Raw genomic sequence first — 24863 nt, forward strand, 5'->3', positions numbered from 1 at the left:
GGCTCATTAAGGCAGCTAAGGGCAGCCTGCTTTCTGTTGTTCCTTTCTTTCTTAAGACCAGCCAAAGGTCTGCCAAAAATCGAGTGGAAATGTCATAGGAAACCCTTCGTTTTCTAGAAGCTGGCCTATCGTTCTTGTTATTTGATGTTTCACTGTGTGAGAGTCTTTTGCTGTGGAAGGGCAAGCCAGTAATTGTGGTCATAAATGATGAGGTAGTGGAAAGCCATTTCTCCCTCCCAAAATACCAGACAGAGCTTGTTTACCGATACCTCAACTAAAAGACCTGCAAAAACAAAGCAATTACAGAAGAGGGGAACTGCGCAGCTACAAAGATGATGCCATGTTCTGCCATGATGGCAGAAATAATGCTAGGTGACTTCTCAGTGTAAGCTAGATCCGCGATGCCAGGAATGCCAAACCAGGCGTATTTGTGCGTTCAGCAGGCGGATTATTATGACGGCGATCACGCCAATTGCGGAAATCCGCCCGCCGGGGATATGAGCGCTGGCCGCCAGGGGGTGACAACGGTCATATTTGTGCAATCGATGGGCTGACAACCCTGGTGGGCAGATTTTCGCACAAATCCGCCCAGTGAGCGGCACTTCGCACGGTTTTAGCTGTTTTGCTGTCGGGTACCACCTGACCTGAAGGGACGCGGGTGGCGCTGTGGGTTAAATCACAGAGCCTAGCACTTGCTGATCAGAAGGTCGGCGGTTCGAATTCCCACAACAGGGTGAGCTCCTGTTGCTCAGTCCCTGCTCCTGCCAACCTAGCAGTTCGAAAGCACATCAAAATGCAAGTAGATAAATAGGTACCACTCCAGCGGGAAGGTAAATGGTATTTCCGTGCGCTGCTCTGGTTCGCCAGAAGCAGCTTAGTCATGCTGGCCACATGACCCAGAAGCTTTACGCCAACTCTCTCGGCCAATAAAGCGAGATGAGTGCCGCAATCCCAGAGTCGGTCACGACTCGACCTAATGGTCAGGGGTCCCTTTACCTTTACCTTTACCACTTGACCTTGCTACACCTCAGCAATGACGATCGCACCAATCACGAAAATCCGCCAGCCGGGGGTGCAAGTGCTGCCATGCTAATCCACCCGGGGGGATTTTGTCACACACACCCCAAACATGACACCTGAGGCGGACTGCACCCCACCCCCACCCCTTGCGACACCCCTGCCTGGGAGAAAAAGGAAAACAACAGAAATTAAATGAGACTTAAGGTTTTCAGGACCCCAATCCTATTTCCATTTAGATTGTTCATTATGCTATTATTGAAAAAATCTTTAATTCCATAGTGTACCCTTAGCTTTCAATGGAACATAGACACACTTTTCTCATTCATAAGTATTGCTCTGAGTACATTATGAGCTCTCAATCCCAGATTAAAAATGATATTATCTGCAAGTACTGTAAGAATAATGGCAGTAAACCAATCATTAAAAATGTTTATAGCCCCTTGCATATGAAAACAACTTTTTTATTCTCAACCATACCAGAATATATAGCCAAACACCTTTTCAAGGAACAGAAAAATGCCTTTGCTACATAACCTTCTCAACATTTTTTATAGTGAAGTCAATAGCCAGAAGTGTCTTTGGCAAAGACGTTTTTCTGTTCCAGGAGCTGTTCTTAAGTTGCAAAAAATATGTGCCACATTTTGAAGATTTTACATGTAAAATTCATGCTCACACACATATGTGTATGGTTCATTAAAATGTGTATGAGATCCTTCTAAGGAGCTCAGGGCATCGTACTTATTTCTCCCCATTTTATCTTTACAACAATGCCGAGAGGTACAGGTGAAACTCGGAAAAGTAGAATTTCGTGGAAAAGTACATTTATTTCAGTAATTCAACTTAAAAGGTGAAACTAATATATGAGATAGACTCATGACATGCAAAGCGAGATATGTCAAGCCTTTATTTGTTATAATTGTGATGTTCATGGCGTACAGCTGATGAAAACCCCAAATTAACAATCTCAGAAAATTAGAATATTAAATGAAATCAGCAAAACAAGGACTGCAAATAGAGCAAATTACTGCCTCAATGTGGCGTGGCATGCATGCTATCAGCCTGTGGCACTGCTGAGATGCACTGAGGCAGTAATTGATGCAAAAGGGGCCCAAACCAGGTACTGAGTACATATGCATGCTTCTACTTCTCAGAGGTCCGATATTGCTCTATTTGCAGTCCTTGTTTTGCTGATTTCATTTAATATTCTTTGCATGTCATGAGTCTACCTCATATATTAGTTTTACTTTTTAAGTTGAATTACTGAAATAAATGAACTTTTCCACGACATTCTAATTTTCCGAGTTTCACCTGTATGTTAGGCTGAGAGATGGGCACAAGGTCACCCAGTGAGTGTCATGTCTGAGTGGTGATTTGAACCCAGGTCTCTTAGGTCCAACACTCTTAACCACTACACCACATCAGCCATGTCTGCTTGTGCTCCATAACTGTACATAGTCCTGACTATTATGTAGTTCTAACTTTATTGCAGAACATAAGAACCCATCTTATCCAACACCCTGTTTTTACAGTGGCCAGTCAGATGTCTATGGGTGACTGAGTGCAACCGCCCTCTTCCCCACTTGAGATTTCCAGCATCTGGTGTAGAGAGGCCTACAAGGGAGCCCAACTGTCAGTGAGGATCCTGGTTTATTGCCAATTATACTGCAAACACGGGACGCGGGTGGCGCTGTGGGTTAAACCACAGAGCCCAGGACTTGCCGATCAGAAGGTCGGCGGTTCAAATCCCCGCGGCGGGGTGAGCTCCCATTACTCAGTCCCTGCTCCTGCCAACCTAGCACTTCGAAAGCACGTCAAAGTGCAAGTAGATAAATAGGTACCACTCCGGCGGGAAGGTAAACAGCGTTTCCATGCGCTGCTCTGGTTCGCCAGAAGCGGCTTAGTCATGCTGGCCACATGACCCAGAAACTGTATGCTGGCTCCCTCGGCCAATAAAGCGAGATGAGCACCGCAACCCCAGAGTCAGTCACAACTGGACCTAATGGTCAGGGGTCCCTTTACCTTCACCTTTATACTGCAAACACAGACCACCTAAAGCAGGAGTAGGCAAACTAAGGCCCAGGGGCCGGATCCAGCCCATTCGCCTTCTAAATCCAGCCCCCGGACGGTCCAGGAATCAGCGTGTTTTTACACTTTTTTTTAAAATACATCTCTGGGTTATTTGTGGGGCCTGCCTGGTGTTTTTACATGAGTAGAATGTGTGCTTTTATTTAAAATGCATCTCTGGGTTTTTGTGGGGTATAGGACTTCATTCATATTTTTTTCCAAAATATAGTCCGCCCCCCCCCCACAAGGTCTGAGGGACAGTGGAACGGCCCCCTGCTGAAAACGTTTGCTTACCCCTGACCTAAAGAATCAGATGGTCCCCAAGAGCACAAAAGTCTAATCCCATTTTCGCCTATTCCCATCTATTCTCCAGAAGAATGTTTTTATTGCTTTTCTGGGTGAAGAATGGAGACACGTTAATAATGTTTTACGTGGTTTTCCAGTATTCACACAAAAACAAAAAGGAACCACATTTTTTCCTCAGCTGTTCCCCAGAGCAAATTTACTTTATCTTCCATTGACCATGTGGCAAACTTTCTTCTTTTACTGCAATCCCAGCCAGAAGAGATGACGCGAATTGAAGCCAGACAACATCTGCAGGGCGCAGGTTCCCCATCTCTGCACTAGTGTTAAGTGAAACGCCTGCACCATTGTTTTATAATCCTGATAAACCTATAGTAATAGAAAGGGCCTCTTGAAATTGGTAATTTCTCTTTCTTATTACTGAGTTGAGTATATGTTTGGGATTCCATAAGAGGTTCCCAGAGGGAAGGCAGAAGTGAATAAAAGCACAGTTCTTTGCTCATTCAGTCACTGAAGTCTTGAGGCAAAATATTAATTTAATAGACTCCGATGAATTTGAAATGGTTCAGATCCAATGCATCAGTTTTATTTCATTAGCCTGCCCCTCTTCCATTCCCATGTTTGACTGCCTCACTGAAATTTATTGGAAATCTGCCAGAAGAACCAGTTTGTAAGACTGTTTGAAGGTTCTGTTTTACCCACAACCCTGAAATACCAAAAGTGGCTGCCAAATCTTTTCTTGCTTGTTAGGCAAGAGAGTTTAGGGAGAGATCAAACAGAACTCGAAGCCTTCAAAGGTGACATCTACTCCACAGTAAGCTGTGGTAGAAAAAAACAATTGCCACTATCTGTTGTGTAGCTTTTTAAAACTCAATTTTTGTAAGAAGCCAAAAACAGCTAGATGACTTGCAGCCTAATTCTATGTAAATTTACAGGGAAGTAAATCCCATTGAGTTTTAATGCCTGTATGTAACAGTTCCTTGATCCTAGGCAAGATTTCAGACAACTCCAATTGCAGATTAACCCATCCAAGGTTTTCTACTGTACTAGCAAGCAGTGGCGTAGCGTGGGGGGTGCCAGGGGTGCCGGCTGCACCGGGTGCAACATTTGGGGGGGGCGTGTTTGGCCGGCCCTCCTCGAGGAAGCAGGAACCCCACTGTCCTCGGACCTCCTCCGAAGGCTGGCGGTGGGGCGGAGAGACCTCCTCCCACCGCCAGCCTTCGGAAGGCTGCTCCGAAGCCTGGCGGTGGGGCGGAGAGACCTCCTCCCGCCGCCAGGCTTCGGAAGGCTGCTCCGAAGCCTGGCGGTGGGGCGGAGAGACCTTCTCCCCGCGCCAGCCTTCGGATGGCTGCTCCGAAGCCTGGCGGTGGGGCGGAGAGACCTTCTCCCCGCACCAGCCTTCGGAAGGCTGCTCCGAAGCCTGGCGGTGGGGCGGAGAGACCTTCTCCCAGCACCAGCCTTCGGAAGGCTGCTCCGAAGCCTGGCAGTGGGGCGGAGAGACCTTCTCCCCGCGCCAGCCTTCGGATGGCTGTCCTGAAGACTTGTGGTGGGAGCAGTGGCATAGCGTGGGGGGTGCAGGGGGGCCTGCTGCACCTGGCGCAACATCTGGGGGGCGCGCGGAAGAGACTCGAGTGCTAAAATCCATGGGTTAGGGGGCGCAAATTACTTGCCTTGCCCCAGGTGCTGAGAACCCACGCTACGCCACTGCTAGCAAGACAGAGAGCTATGAACAGACCCCTAACCCCAAATTCAGCAACTGCTTCCTTGACCTAGTCATGAACAGATGGCACCAAACTTTAACTAAAAATTAAAGCTTCTTCGTGCCTTGTATTTGCTGGCGTTTCCTTATAATATACCACTGAGAGCACGAATGCCTGGTTCACACACCACATTCAGATGCTGTTGTTAAAACCAAGCTATGGTTTAATGTGAACTTGCATCATGCCGGTGCATGCTGCTGAAAAGTCTTTGCTCCACTCTGATCCACTCTGCTCCTGGCTGCCCCACAACTGTTATGCCAATCTGACTTGTCATGGCACTTGAACCTGAGCTTGTCATTCCTGTCTATCCAAATAAACCACCACATGCCCGGGTTCAAACAGGAAGGGGGGGAGAGTATAGTGAGAACCATTCAGCAGTGCATTTTGCACTCACATGAAACTTTACCCTGCTGTGTGGTAAGGCAAGGCCCCTGCTAGGTGCAAGGGAAGGTTATGGGGCAGGGCTCCGTGAACATGGAGCTCTGGTGTTGCTTCACTGAAAAATAATCTCAAACTGAGCCCTATATCATGGGGGGAGGAGCTGCATCCTAATGTTTAGCCCCACCCACACTGGAAGGTGCTGCTTTAATTAAAAGGGAATCTCCTGCTGTAATGGAGTGAGGAGCCTCTGGGCTCACTGGAGCTTCTGCAATGGAGTCCACGTATGAGGACGGCAGTGCCACAATCTTAGGCCCATAGGCTCATCTGTTAGCCTTGCTTCTGGCACTGGCTTTGTGTGTCTTTCCCCTTTTGGTCTGGAATCTTCAGCTCTGTCTCTTGACGAAGAGGAATCTGATTCCTGGTCCCTTGCAAAGCCATAGTTTGTTTTTAAACTATGGTTTAATGTGACAGGAAGACCCAGTCACGGTGTGAAAGTCACCATTGTGTCTGTAAATGGAGACATCATGCAAATTGACTTTTTAAAAAAAGCAGTTTTAATTGGTTTTCATAGATTTATAACAAAATACAACTAGACAACTAAACATAATCGTGACACCCTCTCCACCCCACCCCACCCCCAATCTTGCCTTCTATCTGGTAAGTATTCGTGTATTTGCAATCTTCGTTCCTCTTTTAATTTTCCCCAACAAAATTTTCCTGAGTTATACCATTAGGGTTGTATGGGAGCAGCCATCCACAGCAATGTCACCTTCTCCAGCTAAACTAGCAAGAAATACACATAGTCACAACATCCATATTTGGAGTGATGGAGCTGATAACATGTTTCACAGGCTGTTTTCACTAGTCTATACCATACAGTTGTTGGAGCTGAAACTGTCTGATCTGATAGCAAAACCGAGTTTGCCCTCAAGCAATGAGCAAAATTGCCCTTAGAGGCTAATCTTTTGCCATGATTAGAGCAACTGCTTATATATGTACTTTGGCAATATTGGTCTACTTTGTTTTTTTCTAATTGAAGTACTGCTGGATGTAATTGAATAATCTAAAGGACACTGAAGTCAAATGGAAAAAACAGCACCCCTGTCACCGGCAGGCTGTACTCCAAAACTCACATCATTTTATTAGAAGGAATTCAGTCGTGATCTTACGGGGCATTTATTTCACTGATGGGCTGGGGGGGGGATCACAGAAGAAAAGAATCCCATGCTGTGTTTGCTAATGTAGATTAGCATTTGCTAATGTAGATTAGATGCACTGATTGTATTTTAGGGTATGTGCACACCAGCAGATTTTCACAGTGTGTGTGTGTGTAGATGTTTATGCAGTCCACATCTCATCTTATCCAGAGTTTGACATTTGGGTTTTATATGCTTTCCTTTCTTTGCAACGTTATGGTCAAAACCTAAGAACATAGGGAGATGGCTTTTACCAAGTCAAACCATTGGTCCCTCTAGCTCAGTGTTGTCTCCACAATTTCAGAAAGGTCTCTGTCCCAGCCCAACCTGGAGATGCCAGAGTCTGACCCTAAGGGACCTTCTGCATGCAAAGCAGATGCTCTACCGCTGAACCACAGCCCTTCCCCTTAAGCAGTTACAACAGCAGCCACAGGGCAAGTGCTTGCATGCATAGTGATTTTGGATGTGCCTCATCGTATATTAAAAATACCCCCTTTGTGAGCTGACCCATTCACAACGCAGAGCTAGTGAACAGGTGAAGCACGCCCACAGAGTATACTTAATTGCTTGTACTACCTTTATACAGGAATGGTCTTGCTCATACGGTAAATTCTTTTATACATGATGGAGCACACTTCACGGCAAGTGCTTCCATCACATCTGTTCCAACCCTTGGTGCTCTCTCAGACAGGTACTAATTATATCGCAGGAATAGAGTAAACTGCCATTTTGCAGGAGTGCCTTCCCCAGTATTGCTTTACCCACCAATTAAGATCAGGCAGGAGGTGCTCTGCTTGCCGTTGTTGTTGTTTGAATTTATATACCGCCCTATACCTGGGGGTCTCAGGGCAGTTATTCTGGCATTAGCCTCCACTAGCTGGTGGGGAAGGGAATAATAATTTAATAATAATAATAATAATAATAATTTATTACTTATACCCCACCCATCTGGCCAGACCTCCCCAGCCACTCTGGGCAGCTTCCAACAGGATATTAAAAACACGATAAAACATCAAACATTAAAAACTTCCCTAAACAGGGCTGCCTTCAGATGTCTTCTAAAAGTCAGGTACAGTGGTACCTCTGGTTGCGAACGGGATCCATTCCGGAGGCCCATTTTCAACATGAAAAGAGTGCAACCCACAGCAGCTCGTCTGCGCATGCGTGGGTTGGGATTTGTCGCTTCTGCGCATGCGCATGATATCATTTTGTGCTTCTGCGCATGTGCACGCGGCGAAACCCGGAAGTAACCCTTTCCAGTACTTCTAGGTCGCTGCAGGACATAACCTGAAAGAACGTAACATGAAGCAAACGTAACATGAGGTATGACTGTAGTTATTTATTTCCTTGACATCTGGTGTTCCACACCCTTGACAAGGGTGTTCCACAGGGCGGGTGCCACTACCAAGAGGGCCCTCTGCCTGGTTCCCTGTAACCTCATAATGAAGGAACTGCTAGAAGGCCCTCAGAGCTGGATCTCAGTGTCCGGGCTGAACAATGGGGGTGGAGGCGCTACTTCAGGTAGATAAGCCAGTAAACACTTTTGGACTGTTCCCCACCAGTCATCTACCTCCGTTTAGTGGGTTATAAATGGTACCTGGTGGATATTGTCCTATCTGCTGAGTTCTGGCTGTTGTCCAATGAAGGGTGGAGACATGTGGCAGTTGGTTCAAAAATGTGCACTCTTAGTTTCTGTTCTCATTTCTCTGTCACCTTTGGCAAACAGGTTTCTGTATTCTTTTCAAAAACTGAAGTTAAAAGTTTTAAAAGGGTGTTTGAAAGGGGGCAAGGAAACACTGTTTGACTAGAGATGGTAATGGGGCAAAAACAATTATTTGTTGTCCATGGGAAGCAATGCTTCTCTTCAGCCGCTTTCCACTCTCTTAAAAGCTGTTGCCTGACTCGAGCTGGTTGAGCTGATTTCGTTCTATTTTGAATTCCATGAGGATATTGAAAGTTGAGGAATCTATTCAAACATCCTTTAAGGTCCGCCCTAAAGGCACAATATGATTGCTGCCTCTTTCAGCAAATTTCATTCAGTATCGCTATGTCGTTTTGCTCAAAATTCAACCTCTTGGCATTTACATAGAAATGAAAACCTCTCGAGTCAGCAGAAAGCAACCCAATGAAACTCTGTTTTGCCAATATGACAAAATGGCAAATAGTTTACGGCTCAGTGAGGAAACTGTTGTAGACTTTGCAGATATTTACAAGGAAGTTTGTTCGATGTTCAGAGGTGTGGTGTTTATTTTTCCACGAAGCTATTTCAAAGGAGGGCTGACGGGTGTGTGCCTACTTTCTTCAAAATATGAAAAGGCCACAACAGAATCTTTCTCACTGATGAATGCAACTTGAGAAACAGAATCCCCAAATTCTCACATGCACTTTTGATTCATTCTCTGTCTTCCTGTGTTTTTGAAGAGCCAAACTAAAGGCTACATTGTAGACCCTGAACTAGTTTTTCTGTCAAAATTGCCAGGGGTGGGGTGGGGGTGATTTTAGCAGGAAATGTGTGAAGGGCCTCAGACTCGAACAGAAGCATATTCTAGGCCAGGGGGCTGTGGGGTTAGTTTTATTTCCACATGGAAGTGGCCAGGATAAGAGAGAGAGAGAGAGAGAGAGAGAGAGAGAGAGAGAGAGAGAGAGAGAGAGAGAGAGAGAGGTGTTTTAAAAAATCATACATGACAGATGGCCATCCAATCTCTGTTTAAAAACCTCCAAGGAAGGAGAGTCCACAACCTCCTGAGGGAGACTGTTCCACTGTCTTACTGACAGCCCTTACTTCTTTCTGATGTTCAGTCGGAATCTCCTTTCTTGTAACATGAAGCCATTGGTTCATGTCCTACCCTCCAGAGAAGGAGAAAACAAGCTTGCTCCATCTTCCACGTGGCAGCCCTTTAGATATTTGAAGGTGGCACTTAATTTTGTGATTTAGCCCTACTTCAAAATAGCACAAAATCTGCTCAGGACAGATGATAAAATCAGAGTTCAATTTGGATTAAGAACATAAAAAGAGCCCTTCTGGATCCGACCAATGACCAGTCTCATACAGCATCCAGGGCAGTTCCCAAGTAAAGTGCCCTATCAGTGCAAGAATTTACATTTGTGCAACACAATGGGGCCCTGGTGGGCTACCATATATGGCTGGTGTGCTGGGTCAAGTTTTAACAGCAACAAAGACTGAGCAGCAGAGCATCTGCCTTGCACTCTGGGAGTCCCAAGTTCAGTTTTCAGCCTCTCCAGCATCTCTGGGAAAGACTTGGAGAGCCACAGCTCATCTGTGTAGGGTATACTGAGCTAGATCTTATTTGGTACAAGGTAGCTTTCCATCTTCCAGTGAATGAGCTCTTGGCAAAGATCAGAGTTGAACCAAGAACTTCTTGGCTCATGGCACATGCTGTCTCGCCTGATTTCATCCCGACTACATGTTCACAACAGCATTGTGCTCTTTTCAAAATGCTGACTGCTAATGTTCTATAATGAGGTTTCATCTCCATTGTGATCAGTTTTTTACTCCAATTAATTGTTTCTATTATGTCTGTGTGCACTCATTATTTCTCTTTTTTTCTCTCTTTCACCATCAAAACATCCTTGGCATCCAAGCTTCACCATCATTGCCGTTGTTAGTTGCAATAGCCAGACTGTCACCTGCATCTTTTCTGGTAACTGAGAAACCATCTTCACCAGCAAGTCATCTTACGTCTCCCAGCCTCCAACAGTGGTAATCACAAACATCTGAGATGACATTTCATGCATTCAATATCTTAGCCTATAAGCTCATGCTACATTAACTTAAAATGCATTCGTTGAATGTTATGCAATCACATAATGCTGTGGATTTGGGTGAATTGCATTACAGCCACATTTGCATGTGGACATTAGCATGTCACTCTGCTTATTCACAATCAGGAGAAGGACTGTGGCTCAGTGGCAAAGCACATGGGTTGTACGCTGAAGTTCAACTCCTGGCATCTCCTGTGTTCCCACATCCCTCTTTGCTCATCTCCTAGTTTAAGTGGGAACAACCAGCTTGTTGTCACATGTGAATGCAAGATCATGGTTTGTTTCTCCCCTGGAACAACATGAAGCCATTTGTTGGTTTATCGATCATGGCATATGTGAGGGAAACAAACCATGATCCAGTGTTTGCACATCACAACAAGCCAAACTTCATGGCTTGTTGCTTCCAACCATGCTAGGGGAAGAGCAAGGCAGAGGCTATCTGCTCATTTACAAAAAGCTGTTTACGTCTTACTGCGACATGGAAACAAGGGCTGTATATATTGCACATGATTTGTTGTTGTTCTTAGAAAGTGTTATAGTTTAGGTCAGTTGGGATCTAATGCCTTGAGAGGAATCTTCTGTCCCCTGTTTTCTGACAGGTGAGGCAAGAGCAGCCTCCCTCGCACCTCTCATTTTTGTTTTCAGAGGAATCATTGATTCAAACCTGAGGCCTTTCTGCCCCTTATCTGAGGCTGCCACATCACCACAGCTAAGACATGATACCCAGCCACAGGTTGGATCTGTGACTGAGCTAGGATCTGAATGATGTTCTTTATGTACTGTTATATTCTATCCTTTCATGCTTAATTCTCCATCACTGAAGTTTTGACATGCAGTTCCCAAATGGCAGGTCTGCTTTGTTCTTAGCTGTAACTACGACTCACAGTGGGAAGAAAGTGTCCTTGTCCCTTCATTCTCTTGCCTACATAATAGCTGGCCATAGAGGTCTGTTAGAAAGTCATTTTCTTGCTCCAGGCTCTCAAGTGCGACATCTTTATTAAGCTTACCATCTTTGAGCTGCCATATGTCTCCTGAAGGGCACTAAGCAGCTCCTTGCCTCCAGCCTTAAACCGCAGAGCAAGCATGACAGAAAGGGAATATGAGCTTGAAATAAGACAAGCAGCCTAGTCTTCTTTTTCATGTTTTCATGGAAGTGAATCTCACTGAGTTCAATGGAGCTTAATCCCTAGTAATTGTGTTTCAAGTTACAGCACAAAAGTCGGTTTTCTGGCAAATGTATTAACTCCCCTTTTATGTTTAAGAGTGTATGTCCTCTCAGCACGCATATAGCATCTTTTTCTTCCTAAAAGGGGGAGTGCACCCCTTTGAATTCAATGAATTACATGCTGAGGGGGAGGATAATCTACCATTCCCTGAACAGCTCTTTGTAAAGATTACAATGATTATCAACTTTCAATACTAGGGGAATGCATTAAGAAGAAAGGGGGAGTCGAATGCACAAGTGAGATGAACAGTAGTGTACATCTTAACTCACAGCACTTCATTGTTCTCAGGGTACTGTTACAGTCTTGATATGTGCATTCATTAGTCGCGCTGTATATTAAAGAAAGAAGAAGAGTGGAGAGGTTCTTTTGTCAGGCCAGATCTGGAATTCATGCTTGTGTCTGGGAATGCTTAATACTAACTACCGGTAGATGTATTTGATTCTACAAGGCTTCCACAGAATGGAAAAATGCTCAAAAACTATAGAGAAAAATTGGAGGAGAGAAATTACGGCACCTTCAAAGCTAAGGCAAAACAAGCATCCTTGTTTACAGTACTGCCACCAGAGCCCTTTCTATTTCTATTGGGCAGAGAGGAGGGAGATAAGAGTTTTCAAAATTGCATTTGCCCAAAATGAATGTTGACTTCTGCTGGCCTTCATCCCCAGTTCCCAACCTTCTCTAAAGGGAAAAATGTGCTCAGGAAAATGCTCTGCTTGTGTTTTACAAGACGGGCTCAAATTCCCTTCCATCATCTGTGGAAACAGTGGACGCTTCCATGTGGCAGTTCATCATTGCCTTGGTGCTGTTCCTGCATGCAGATTTTGAGCAGTGTTCACACAACATCATCCTGGGCAAAATGCCACCCCATGTTATAGTCTCATTTAATCCTGATTTACTATTTACCGGTGCTGAATGCTAATGATTCTTGTCTCAAGGTAAGTGCTTGGCATTGTGCATATGTAGCTTAATGCTACATAGTCAACCACACCTGAGCCCATTAAAATGAGTGGGCTTAAATGCCCCTAACTCTACATAGGTTTGGGCTGATGGACTTTACCTGTCTTTGATCAGTTGATGGTAAGTTATCTTATGGGGCGCTTCCAGATTGTTGCTATTTTCAGGTAGGATCAAATCACATACTAGCAAATTCAGGGTGCACAAATAAATTTGATTTAGAGCTGTTGCATAGCAAGCCCACTTCCCTCCAAATTGAACTTTTTGTGATAAGGGAAGTGCAGTGGAAAGGGTGGGGTGACAGTTGCTTGATCCAGCCTCCCAGCAAACAAATCAGTATGAAGTTCGGTTTTAAGAGCCATCGTTGCCTAATCTCCTCGTAGACAAATCAGGATGAATGCTCAGTGCTCTGGGAACCTCCATTGCAGTGACTGAAGAAAGATTATGTGTTGCTTATTCCAATTGTCAAAGAAGAAATCTCAGAAAAGAAATAAACTTTGTAACACTAGTAGAAAATGAACAGAGTGACAGCAAATGACAAGGTAGAAGGCAATACTCAAAATTAACTGGGACTCATTATAGGACTATCTAAAGAGACAGAGCTGGTAAGATTTCATTAAAAACTAGCACCACTTGGAAAATACGCCAGTTAGGGTGATTGGCTGGAGAAGTCTAGAACTTTCCATCCATTTAAGAGTGTTCAGGGTTAGTTTAGGCATCCTAAACTAAAACGTAATCTGTGCCATATTCTGAACTTTCTATTAGATGACTTGGCAGTGAATTCTCTCCTTTTCCTTCCACCACAGATTATTAAGCAAATCTTATTGACAAAGATGTAAACTCACTCACTTTGTTTTTCTGCTTGCAAATTCCAAGGTGACGAAGATGCTAGCGGTGGTGGTGATCCTCTTTGCCCTCCTGTGGATGCCGTACCGCACCTTGGTGGTGGTCAACTCCTTCATGGACCCTCCTTACCTGAACATCTGGTTCGTCCTCTTCTGTAGGCTCTGCATCTACCTGAACAGCGCCATCAACCCCATCATTTACAATGTGATGTCTCAGAAGTTTAGAGCTGCCTTCAAAAAGCTATGCAAATGTGGGGGGAAGAGGACAGAGATTGCCACTCAGTACAACGCTCCTGTCTTCTACAGCACCATGAAAGACTATTCCCATGACAGTTCTGAGCACAACATCACAGAACAAGAAGATCTCAATGGCTACCCATCATCAGCAAGGAGGAGTAAACCTTCCAAATAAACGCATCACACAATACCAGCTTTGGTAATGGCAGCCACCCACTCAAGTAGTTCCAAGAATGTGTGAACAGCATGCCACAGGCCTGATGCTTCCCTCTTGCCATTTGTACGTAATATTTATACAAGGCCAACCAGTTTGTTTTGTGCTTTAATGTTAACGGGTCAACCTTGGTCAACGTTTTGGATCATTAGGCGTTCCGTAAAGATTATTGTGGTGCAATGGAATTTCCTGTGACGTATGCGTCTCATAATTGCGCCCAACGTGCAATTACAATTGTGTCAGGGGAGACTGAGGGCAGTGTTTGCGTACCCCAACCCTTCCCGTTGGCCTGGCCCCACTGCTGTCCACACGTTGGAGGGAATGGTCTGAAGGGGGAAACAGGTCCTCCTCTTCCAACCTCCCCTTGCAGGGGAGGGCTAGGCCAATAGGGATGTGATTGAGAGAATGTGGCCAATATATATAGCTCCACTCTCCCCTTCACACGAGTGTAATCACTTGGGAGCGAATGCCAAAATAAAGCTAATACTTGCAGTATGTTACGCTTGGTTGTTACCTGCAGCAGCAGCAGCAGCATTCACTGAGCGTTTAGGCCCCACAATGGTTACCATGAAAACTTCAGAAAGAGCTAGTAGAATATCCAAGTTACTGTAACTCACTTTATCCCAAGGATGTTTCTTACATTAAGCAAATTGAGTCTATTTTGCTCAGTGCCGTCTGTTCTGACCGGCAGTGGCTCTCCATTTGTTATGTACTGAGTTGAATAGGATCCAAACTGCAGCAGTCTGATTGGTCCTAGAACAATAGGATCCAAAATGCAGCAGTCTGATTGGTCCTAGAACAATAGGATTCAGAATGCAGCAGTCTGATTGGTCCTAGAACAATGCAGCAGTATGATTGGTTGGCAGGAACCACCCAATCCTGCTCCAGATAGAAGTGAATCCGCAACCTGATTGGCTTACAGTAGAATTCCGGAATTAGCCAATCATGTGCAGCCCATTGTGTAAATAATGTATATAAAGCAGATACTGTGAGGGGACATTCATTCATTCCTCCTCACCACAATGAGCTGAATAAAGAGCATGAAATCACTTTGCGACTCTGAGTATATTTCACCATTGTTTTCGGCAGAGACGTCTTTCCTGCCCTTCTATACCAGAGAAGCCATTTCAACTGGGGGTGCCAGTGGTAAAGCCTTCTGCATTAAAAACACACACGCTCTCTCTTATTTCTTTGTGGTCCTTCCCTGCATGGCTTTGGTGTCATCAGGGAAAAAGGTCTGTCAGGGTGCCATCAGTTTGGGCCATGTGACCTTGATGCACGACCACTGTAGCAAGTGTCATTTATAATAAATCTCAAGCTACAAGGTTAATGACCCATATGACAGCACCAGGGTAGCTCCTTTATCACAAGACTTCTTTTTTAAAGGCTTAAATCACTCAGCAGTAGTAAAGACATTCCCTTAAGATTTCACCTAGCTGCTATCCTCATTGTTGCAGCTGATTTGTCAGCTGTTTTAGTTTCTCTGCAGTATATTTCCTTCGGAATAAGCATATATTTTGGTCCTGCACTGCTGGGTGTGTCGTCGCTGTATGGGTGGGTTGCTGTCCGTTGTTATTTTTTTCTGCGCAGGCAGCTATACCAGCGATGGATAAAAGGTCTCCCTGGTGCACACCTGTAAATTGTAAATGTTTGCAACTGTGGTGGCTTGATGTGCTTTGGGGGGAAAGTACTCCAGTTTGTACCATTTATTGAATCTATCACCGTGAAATGTAAATTGACCGATCTGCGTTCCAGTTGCAAAATGAAGCACGTTTCGCAGTTGTTACTGTTTATTGGTTTATTGCATTTGTAGCCAACGTAGTGCTTGCCAGATGTTTGTGGAATACAGCTGTAGCCAGCATAGTCAATGGCCAGTGATGAGAGGTGTTGTAGTCCAAAATATCTGGAGGACACCCCATTGCTTACCTATGGTTCATGATGTTTGTATCCTGCCTTTCCTCCAGTAGTCCAATTAGTTCAATATTGTCTACATTGACTGATATACACCGTTCTCTCCTCACCTCCATTTTTTACCCTTACTGTTGCCCTGTGAGGTAGGTTAGGTTGTGACATAGCGGTCCAAGTCAACTACTGTACTGACCTTCATGAAATGTAGGAAGCTCCCTTATACCAAATCAGAGCATTGGCCCATACATCTCAGTAATATCCACACTGCGTGACCGTGGCTCTTTTCAGACATGAGCATTTCTCAACTTTTTAAAAAGGAAATCTGTGGCCACTGAGGCCTCATTTGTCAAAAGCCAGTGTGGCCCCATGGTTGGACTAGGAATGAAGTGTTGGATTACTTAGAAGACCCACTTAACAATAGTAATAATAACTTATTATTTATATGCCACCCATATGACTGGATTTCCCCCAGCTACTCTGGGCAGCTTCCAACAAATTAAAACATCGAACACAGTAAAACATTGAACATTAAAGACTTCCCTACACAGGGCTGCCTTCAGATGTCTTCTAAAAGTCAGATAGTTGTTTCATTTCCTTGACATCTGATGTGAGGGCCAGGGTGGGCGCGACTACTGAGAAGGCCCTCTGCTTGGTTCCCTGTAACCTCATAATGAGGAAACTGCCAGAAGGCCCTCAGAGCTGGATCTCAGTGTCTGGGCTGAACAATGGGGGTGGAGGCGCTACTGCAGGTAGATAAGACCACCCTAGGAAAGTTCACATGTGTGCTAGGCAAGGCTGCGAAATGATGACTGATCCATGGTTATCTAATCATTGTAGAATTGGGAAATGGCTGCGAAGGGTCATAGCTCACCAAAAGAGCATCTTCTTGGCAGTTGGAAGGTCCCACGTTTTTTCTCTGGAATCTCCTAGTAGCGTGGTGTCAACACCAGGGGAAACTATGGCAGTGAGTAGGTTTAGAAAAGGGCATACTTTTCAATCATTGTTATTTTGTGGAGAAGTGGAGAAAAAAAATCCTATTTCCAAAGTTGTTTTCCATTCCAAAACTGTAATTAGTGAGCATCATGTGGCACTGCTGATTGCGTACAGTAAGTCATATTGCTACCGTGGCACTCCTGGCTCTAGCTGAAGCCAAGCGAACGACGGCACGCTGAGAAGCCTCTTTTGCAGCAGGGGAGATGTAGAACCACAGACCAGCTTTAGACTGCCATTGTCAGTGCCTTCCTCTGCTATGCTGACTGAACATGCAGTCCCACCTGCAGCGCAGCTGAACGTGAGGCGTGTGAATGGTGGGGGCTGTGGAGGCTGTTTTGAAGGTCAAATGCACAGCAGGTGTGCTCCGCACAGGCAGAAAATCTGCTGCACAGATCTAACTTTGGTGAACTGATGCCATTTCTGTTTGTCAAAGTTCTTTCTTGTTAAATGCTAGAAACACAGAATGCAGAAGACAGTAGCAGCCCTGCTTCTGTTCACCTTTAAAAGCGCTGTGCAGTTTTTAGTCTTGAAGATGCTCATTAGGCTGCTGAAAGCAGGCAGTTATCAGTAGGGTGGAATGAATCTGTCAATTACAATTTCTCTCAGTTTCTCATTTTTTCTATATTAACTTCAGTCCTCCGTTTTTGCATCAGATGTGATTATTATTGTCTTACAAGCTCCTCGCAAAAAAGATCACCATCAGCTTAGTGCGAATTTCACCTAATACACACATTTGTCTTTGCAATTTTGCCTAACAAACAACATTTTTGCAAGCAAGGTGCGCTTTCACATATGGATATTCCCCCCTAATATGCGCATTTTTCTACACTTTATTTATTTATTTTGCAAAATATTTGTTTGGACAACTGTATCACAACATTTAGAGAAACACGAATTTTGACGGATGGCCGTGTTTTGGTTCACATCTTGTTTCAAGAAGTGAGAATTAAGTAGGCTCATGTTGAACTCTTAACTGGACTGAATTCCTCCTCCTGTCCCTCATTGTCAGTGTGTGGAAGCAGTGACAGTCTGTACAATATGCATGCAGGTGATACAGACAGTGGATTAAATCAGGAGCCATTTGAAATGGCTTCTATGCTTGAAACTCCTGATAAGTAATGAGCCCATTAGTGTCTCCGTTGGAGTACAGATCCTGATGTATCTGCTTATGAAACAAACAGTCAGAGAGGTGCTAAAAGTTTGCTCTGGTTTCTTAAAGACGAGGCTTTATTTACCTCCACCTTCTGATCTTCAGAAATGATCACAAATGCTTGGGAAATGTGACTAACATCACCATCATATTAAACTTTGACAGTTATCCCTTTGATTCCCACGCAGTGTGTTTCCATAGGAGCACTACCTTAAGACTCAAACTCAGAACGCAAGGGAGAAACTTGCTAAGAAGAAGGCACGCTTGGCAAATCCACACCGTGATCAACTCTCACCTGGGAACCAATGTCCCGACTGTGGAAGGACGTGTGGGTCCAGAATTGGCCTCCACAGTCACTTATGGACTCATTGTTAAAACCGTGTTTATGGAAGACAATCTTACTCGGCTACGAGTGATTGCCAAAGAAGAAGACCTTAAGACTGCTGCTTTAATGGGTCGTTGTAACCTCAGCTGATGTGTCACCCAATTGTTCCCTTCAGTGCATTGAAGGTAACTGCTCGTGGGGTGTGATTCTTCCTCCAACTGCTTTTTTAAACTATTCAGAATATAGAAGAAACTATCAGAATAGATTCCAGGGTGGCGTGCAATAATTACACACAACAGCCAGGTGACAATACAGTGCACAAAACCATGGCTGATGAGCAGCAAAACAAAAGCAACAACAAAGAAAAGCAAAAATATGTAAAATGCCTGCTGCAGCAAGACAGATTTAGCCTGGTTTATTGGTGCCAGGTAAGCCTTCTTGGGTAGATGTTCCACAGCTGGAGCTGAAAAAGCCCTCTCTCTGTTTCAGGGTGGGGAACCTTAGACCCAAGGCCAAATGCAGAACTGCAGTCTTCTCTTTCATGCCCTTGGACTCTGCCCAGGTCACACCCCCAAGACACACCCCTTCCCCCAGGACACACCACTCACTGGCCTTGCTTCACATCCTCCTTGACTGTTATTGTCTGGATAGAATGTGCCCTTGAACTCTGATAATAACCCTTTCCTGGATACATAGTAATGATGATTGTTTGTTGACTATTAATGTCCTATACAAAGGCAACATGTTCCACTCATTCTTCATCTCACTTTTGTCTCTGCTCTATCCGCTACTGGCTTGGGATCCTCAAAAGGCTGCCCAGTACGGCCTTGGCCCAGTTTACCTGAAGGAGCATCTTCACCCCCATTATTCCGTCCGGACACTGAGATCCCGCTCCGAGGGCCTTCTGGTGGTTCGCTCACTGTGAGAAGTGAGGTTACAGGGAACCAGGCAGAGGGCCTTCTCGGTAGTGGCACCCTCCCCTTGGAACGCCCTCCCACCAGATGTCAAGGAGATAAACAACTATCTGACTCTAGAAGACATCTGAAGGCAGCCCTCTTTAGGGAAGTTTTTAATGTTTGAAGTTTTATTCTATTTTTAATGTTCTGTTGAAAGCTGCCCAGAATGGCTGGGGAAACCCAGCCAGATGGGCGGGGTAGAAATAATAAATTATTATTATTATTATTATTATTATTATTATTATTATTATTATTATTATTATTATTATTATTATATCTCACTGCCACTCTAGTTGGCATGAATCTCACTTCAGATAGAAGAAGCGCTCTGAAAAGGGCATCAACAGTGGCCCTCAGAATGTGGGCAGGACAGTACGCAGATGGGCGCTCTCTTAGGTATTTGGATCCCAAGCCAGCAGCGATTTTAAAGGTAAGTGCCAACACTTAGAACTAGGCTGTGAAATGAGTAGGCAGTCAGTGAGGCACTTTTTAAACCAGGTGGGAGGTGATCCAAATGAACTGCTCCCATACAAAATTCTGGCAGCTGCATTCTGCATTGACTGAAACTTCCAAGCCTCCTTCAAAGGAAGCCCCACATGTATTACCGTACATTGCAGCAATCAAAATGGAAGTTTACCATGGCTAACTATGGTCACACTGTGCCTATTCAGGAGTGACCACAGCTGGCAAACAAAGTTATATGTAGTTGCGGAAGAAACTCTGTGCTATATAGCCACTTGAACCCAGGAGGAGCCACATGCTAAAGAACACTTCATTTCCAGGTGGACCGTCACTCTGTCGAGAACTGGTTGAACATCCTCTTTCTGAACAAGAGAACCATCTACCCACAGCACCCGGCAGGCTTTGGGCTGTAATATTTCAGCAGTGCTCTGTGCGACACCTAAATTCAGCCCCACCTCCCGCCTTCTGTTGTCCATCATTGTTGCAGCAGTCCCTGCGGCACCCTCTCAGCTCAGCACCCAGTACGGGGGAACCAGTCACGCTCCCCTAAATCTGCTTCTGACCTTTGTCTTGTTAGTACTGAGCTTCAGTTTATTGGCCATCGTTCAGCCCATGATCAAATCCAGACACCAGTTCAGAAATTCGGCAGCCTCATCTGACTATGAAGACAAGGATAAATAAAACCATCACCAGCATATTGATGATTCCTCACACCAAATCCCCAGGGGACCTCACCCAGTGGCTTTCTATGGATATTAAAAAGTATAGGGGACAGCAAAAAATAAAATAAAATAGGGGACATGATGGGACTCCCATGGAACTCTGTAGCGCAAGTGCTGAGAGACTGAGCAGAAGGACTTAGTACACTGGTGGGACCTGGTGGGAAAGGTGATTGCTTAGACTGACACAGGGTAAAGAATAAGGTTTCTTTTTATTTTCCTTAAAAGATAAACTGTGAATAATACACTTTCCCTATTGCAGCACATTTATTATCACAGGGCAGATCAGTACTGAATGATTGCCCAGATCCCCATCATTTCTCTCTAAGAACCACAATGTCCAATTTCTTCCTGTTCGTATATCAGATTAACATTTTCCTTACATCCCCCCTTCCCTCTGACTTTCTTCTCTTTATTTCAACATCCAAGCAATTGTTCTTCTGCCTTATTCAATTAATCATTAAAACAGCACATACATTGCTGTGATGAACAAAACAGACTATTTTTTCCCCCATGCTGCAAAACATTTCGGCTTCCCGCATCATCAGTTGCTCCAATAAAAATGTGATTCTGTTGTTTCCAAGGTGGCAGTTATGGAGCCTTTATTTGCTGAAGCCAAGTGATGTTGGTTGAGGCCATGCAGGGAGCACATTCAGAAGTTCTCTGTTTGTTAACATTGCTGGATCTGTTGGCATCTCTGTAGCAACTACAGTGGTACCTTGGGTTAAGAACTTAATTCGTCCTGGAGGTCTGTTCTTAACCTGAAACTGTTCTTGACCTGAGGTGCCACTTTAGCTAATGGGGCCTCCCATTGGTGCTGCGCCGCCACCACGCAATTTCTGTTCTCATCCTGAAGCAAAGTTCTTAACCCGAGGTACTATTTCTGGGTTAGCGGAGTCTGTAACCTGAAGCGTCTGTAACATGAAGCTTCTGTAACCCAAGGTACCACTGTATTGATAAGTCAGCCAGCCAGTAGTTCTCAGAATTAAATTGTTTGCTTCACTTTTTACTTTATTTCACCCAAAACTCCCGATTAGTGTTTTTTTAATGTGTGTGGGTTACCTGCAGTTTTACCTACCTAAAGTGTCTGGCATCCCCTTTTTTTTGCATTCCGTGACCTATAGATAATATTTCAGAACCTGCAGGTAATGTTCTGTTTGATGTAATATGTTCTACCCATCCTGTGCTTTTGAAGGCAGCTGTCTCCCTGAGATACATGCAGATGAGGCATCATTTGGAATTGCAAGGCAGAGATCCAGGATTGCTGATACATGGCTCAAGTATAGCTCCCACTTATGGTTTGTATAGATACGGTATGGAGATCAGCAAAATGCTATAAACAGAAGGCTTGCTGATAGCTTTGGCATTTTTATCAGAGCAACTGACAACATAAATGAAAGATACTCTGTTTTGTTAATCACACTAATGTGGGAATATTACATGTATTTTCAGTTCTTAGTTATGTTTAATTCATGCCAGAGCTTTACCCATCTTTGCTGTAATCAAGCTTCCATGCAAGTCAATTGGGTATCTGAAATATACAAAATGAGGGCTCATCACAGCCTACGTTGAAGTTAATGGAAAGATTTTAGCTTAGCTGAAACAGGTGCCTTGGGTTATTTCCAGCACTGTGGGTTGGGGGGTGGCAACTAAATTTGCTAATTCAACTTTATGAAGTTTGTATCCTGAGCTCTATAATAGACATCCTCAGACTGAGCAACCGGCAAACGTCAGACCTGCAAGAAGTTATGGGAAGAAAAGAGGCACCAAGTTTTATAAAAGCAACTTGCAAGGTATCTTTTTTCAAATAATAGGGAATTCAAGCGGTCAGTGCCAAAAGAATGGAGCCCAAACAAAACCCCTGGGAATCAAGAGGAAGGTGTCAGCATGGTGAGGGAATTCTGGAGTTTGCAGAAGTACAAAATAAATATTTTAAATAACCCTTTGAAGAGGGTAAATGTGTTTCAAAAACCAATGCAATTAGGACAATATGATCAGTAGCTATGGAATGTTGCTGAACAAGAGCTCTCTGCTATGGAAGTGAAGATACAAGGCGACATTTGTTGCAAGTCGTTTGGTAAGGATTGGGCTGGTAGGGGATGCAATGCATGAAGCCGGGAGGCGTCAGCGTTGTGCTTTTGGTTTTGGCAAGGGAAAGTGGGCACCTCCATACCACAGAATGGAGAGATACGCGAGCAAAATGCCGGCCACACCTTGTCAAGTTTTTCTCACCAACAATGAGATCTAGGACTCAGCTGCAAATGGACCGTTTTGAATGTGTTGCAATGTGCAATATACAATTGCGACACTAGATGGCAACTGTGACCTATAGCAAATTCAATGCATTTTTCAAAACGATTATAAAAAAAACATTTTCACAAGCGTTTTTAACATTCCAGATTCCATCCTAGAAACTTGAAGAAATTTCAGAGCAAAAAGTTAGATAATTGAGAACCTGTATGTGCCACCCCATTTTAGCCAAGATGGTTTCTATCCTGTGAGTTGTAAACACCACCAATCAAGAGTTCCTAAAACTCTTGAGGTTAAATGTTTCATATAAAATATTTCTTTACAAATTTTAAATTTGGCCAATATATTCTATATCTGAATACAAAACGGGCTGTTTTATAACTCACATTTAAAATGTAATTCTCAAAACCCTTCTAAAACTAGTTCTCACATCTCACCAAATCATTTCAGCAAATGTGGAATGTTAACTATTAAAAATGCTTGAAACTCAGGATATAAATCAGCTCAGGCTTCCAAAATTCCCTTAATGACAGAGGAGGTGATTGAGTTCGTGTCATAGCAGTACATCTCCTCCCCTTGCAATAAGGTGTTTTTCATTCCTACCCTAGGGCAACAGCCTCAGATTTAATAAGACTTTGCAATTGGAAATGTCACAGAATGGCTACTATTCAGAAAGACAGAGAGAGAATATAAATGAAACATGAATCTCATTTTTAAAGACTTCCTGAAAAGGAAGCAAGACATTATCAAAAAGAAAGAAAAGAAAGATATGTCTCTATTGCACTTTTTTTTTTTTTTTTTGCATAAAATATATAAAGACCACAATCCTATCCTCATTTTCTTCCTTCTGAGAAGATTGCACTGTAAAAGTCATAGTAAGTTGAGAGTTGCTGAGGGGCTGTAGATGGGATTGATGTAAACCAGTTCCTTTCCCAGTTCAATCTGTTTTGCTCTCCCACCCTGAATCTCAGGACTCTCCCCACTAATTAGTGCAGAACGGCAATTAGTGGGAAAGGTAAATTGCTACAGAGTCAGGGACATCCAGCAAATATGAAGAGGTGGAATCCTGCAGTGCTGAGCTCCTGCCCACCTCCCATCATCATATTAATGCAATTTGTCAAAAGTTGTTTGTTTATTTTGCAATTCATGTTTTGAAAGAACCCCTGGAGCTCCTCAATCAGCACATCAGCGGTTCGAATCCCCGCAACGGAGTGCTCTTTCCCAGCTCCTGCCAACGTAGCAGTTCGAAAGCACACCAGCGCAAGTAGATAAATAGGTACCACTGTGGTAAACAGTGTTTCTGTGTGCTCTGGTTTCCCTCATGATGTTCCGTTGCACCAGAAGCAGTTTAGTCATTCTGGCCACATGACCTGGAAGGCTGTCTGTGGACAAACGTTGGCTCCCTCAGCCTGAAAGCGAGATGAGTGCCACAACCCCATAGTCGGCTTTGACTGGACTTAACCGTCCAGGGGTCCTTTACCTTTACCTTTTACCTATTCAGTGGGATTTGCTTCCAAAAGCAACTTAATCTCTATTCATGTATTAATAAGGATGGACGGGCCCATTATGATAGTTTCCATCCCAGTTCTACCTGGAGGTGGGACTAGGTCTGTCTCCTCCCATTTCTACATGGATTTTAAAGGGAAAGGGTTGGACCTTTGATGCCCTACCAATTTCTGCCTTATGATTTCCAGCCACATTTGGTAAGTGGTGGTACGTAGTTCTATGACCTCTCTCATAGCCATAGTTCTCCACCTGCCACCATCTTGCTCCCTGCCAGAATTTATTTATTTATTAACTGCATTTCAAAATTTCAAATATTGGGGCCAGGATCACTCAAGCATGACATTTGAATTTTCTAGATTTGGGCTTTCGATCTGGGGGTGGAGTGCCTGCCACAAGACAGCCATTAATGTAGCCATAGTCCTGTGCACTTGACCACAAAGATAAATTGGCCGGTCAACAGGCAGGAACTGGATGAGATCCCAGCTGGAGCAAACTCCCAGGTTCAATGGGACTGAGGATATGGGCTAGGCAGTGAGGAAACTGATACCATCAGTTATTTAAAAGAAATGTTTATCTCAAGTAGACAGCACGAGGGATTTGCTACACTTCTC

At 44.2% G+C, this 24863-nt stretch overlaps 1 protein-coding gene and 1 long non-coding RNA gene across 2 annotated transcripts in view; both read left to right on the plus strand.

Moving 5' to 3' along the window:
- The window catches only part of LOC308588172 (thyrotropin-releasing hormone receptor-like), a 28458-nt gene extending 13526 nt beyond the window's left edge, over nucleotides 1-14932 (plus strand). The window contains exon 3 of the mRNA XM_081196538.1: nucleotides 13564-14932. Coding sequence (XP_081052664.1) covers nucleotides 13564-13944 — 381 coding nt within the window. The 3' untranslated portion in view covers nucleotides 13945-14932. The remainder of the gene's footprint in view (nucleotides 1-13563) is intronic.
- Nucleotides 1-24863, plus strand: part of LOC308588438 — a 243543-nt gene that overhangs the window by 214282 nt on the left and 4398 nt on the right. The window lies entirely within an intron of this gene.

Source organism: Podarcis bocagei (genome assembly GCF_964188305.1).
Source record: "Podarcis bocagei genome assembly, chromosome: 5".
NCBI classification, from domain to species: domain Eukaryota; kingdom Metazoa; phylum Chordata; class Lepidosauria; order Squamata; family Lacertidae; genus Podarcis; species Podarcis bocagei.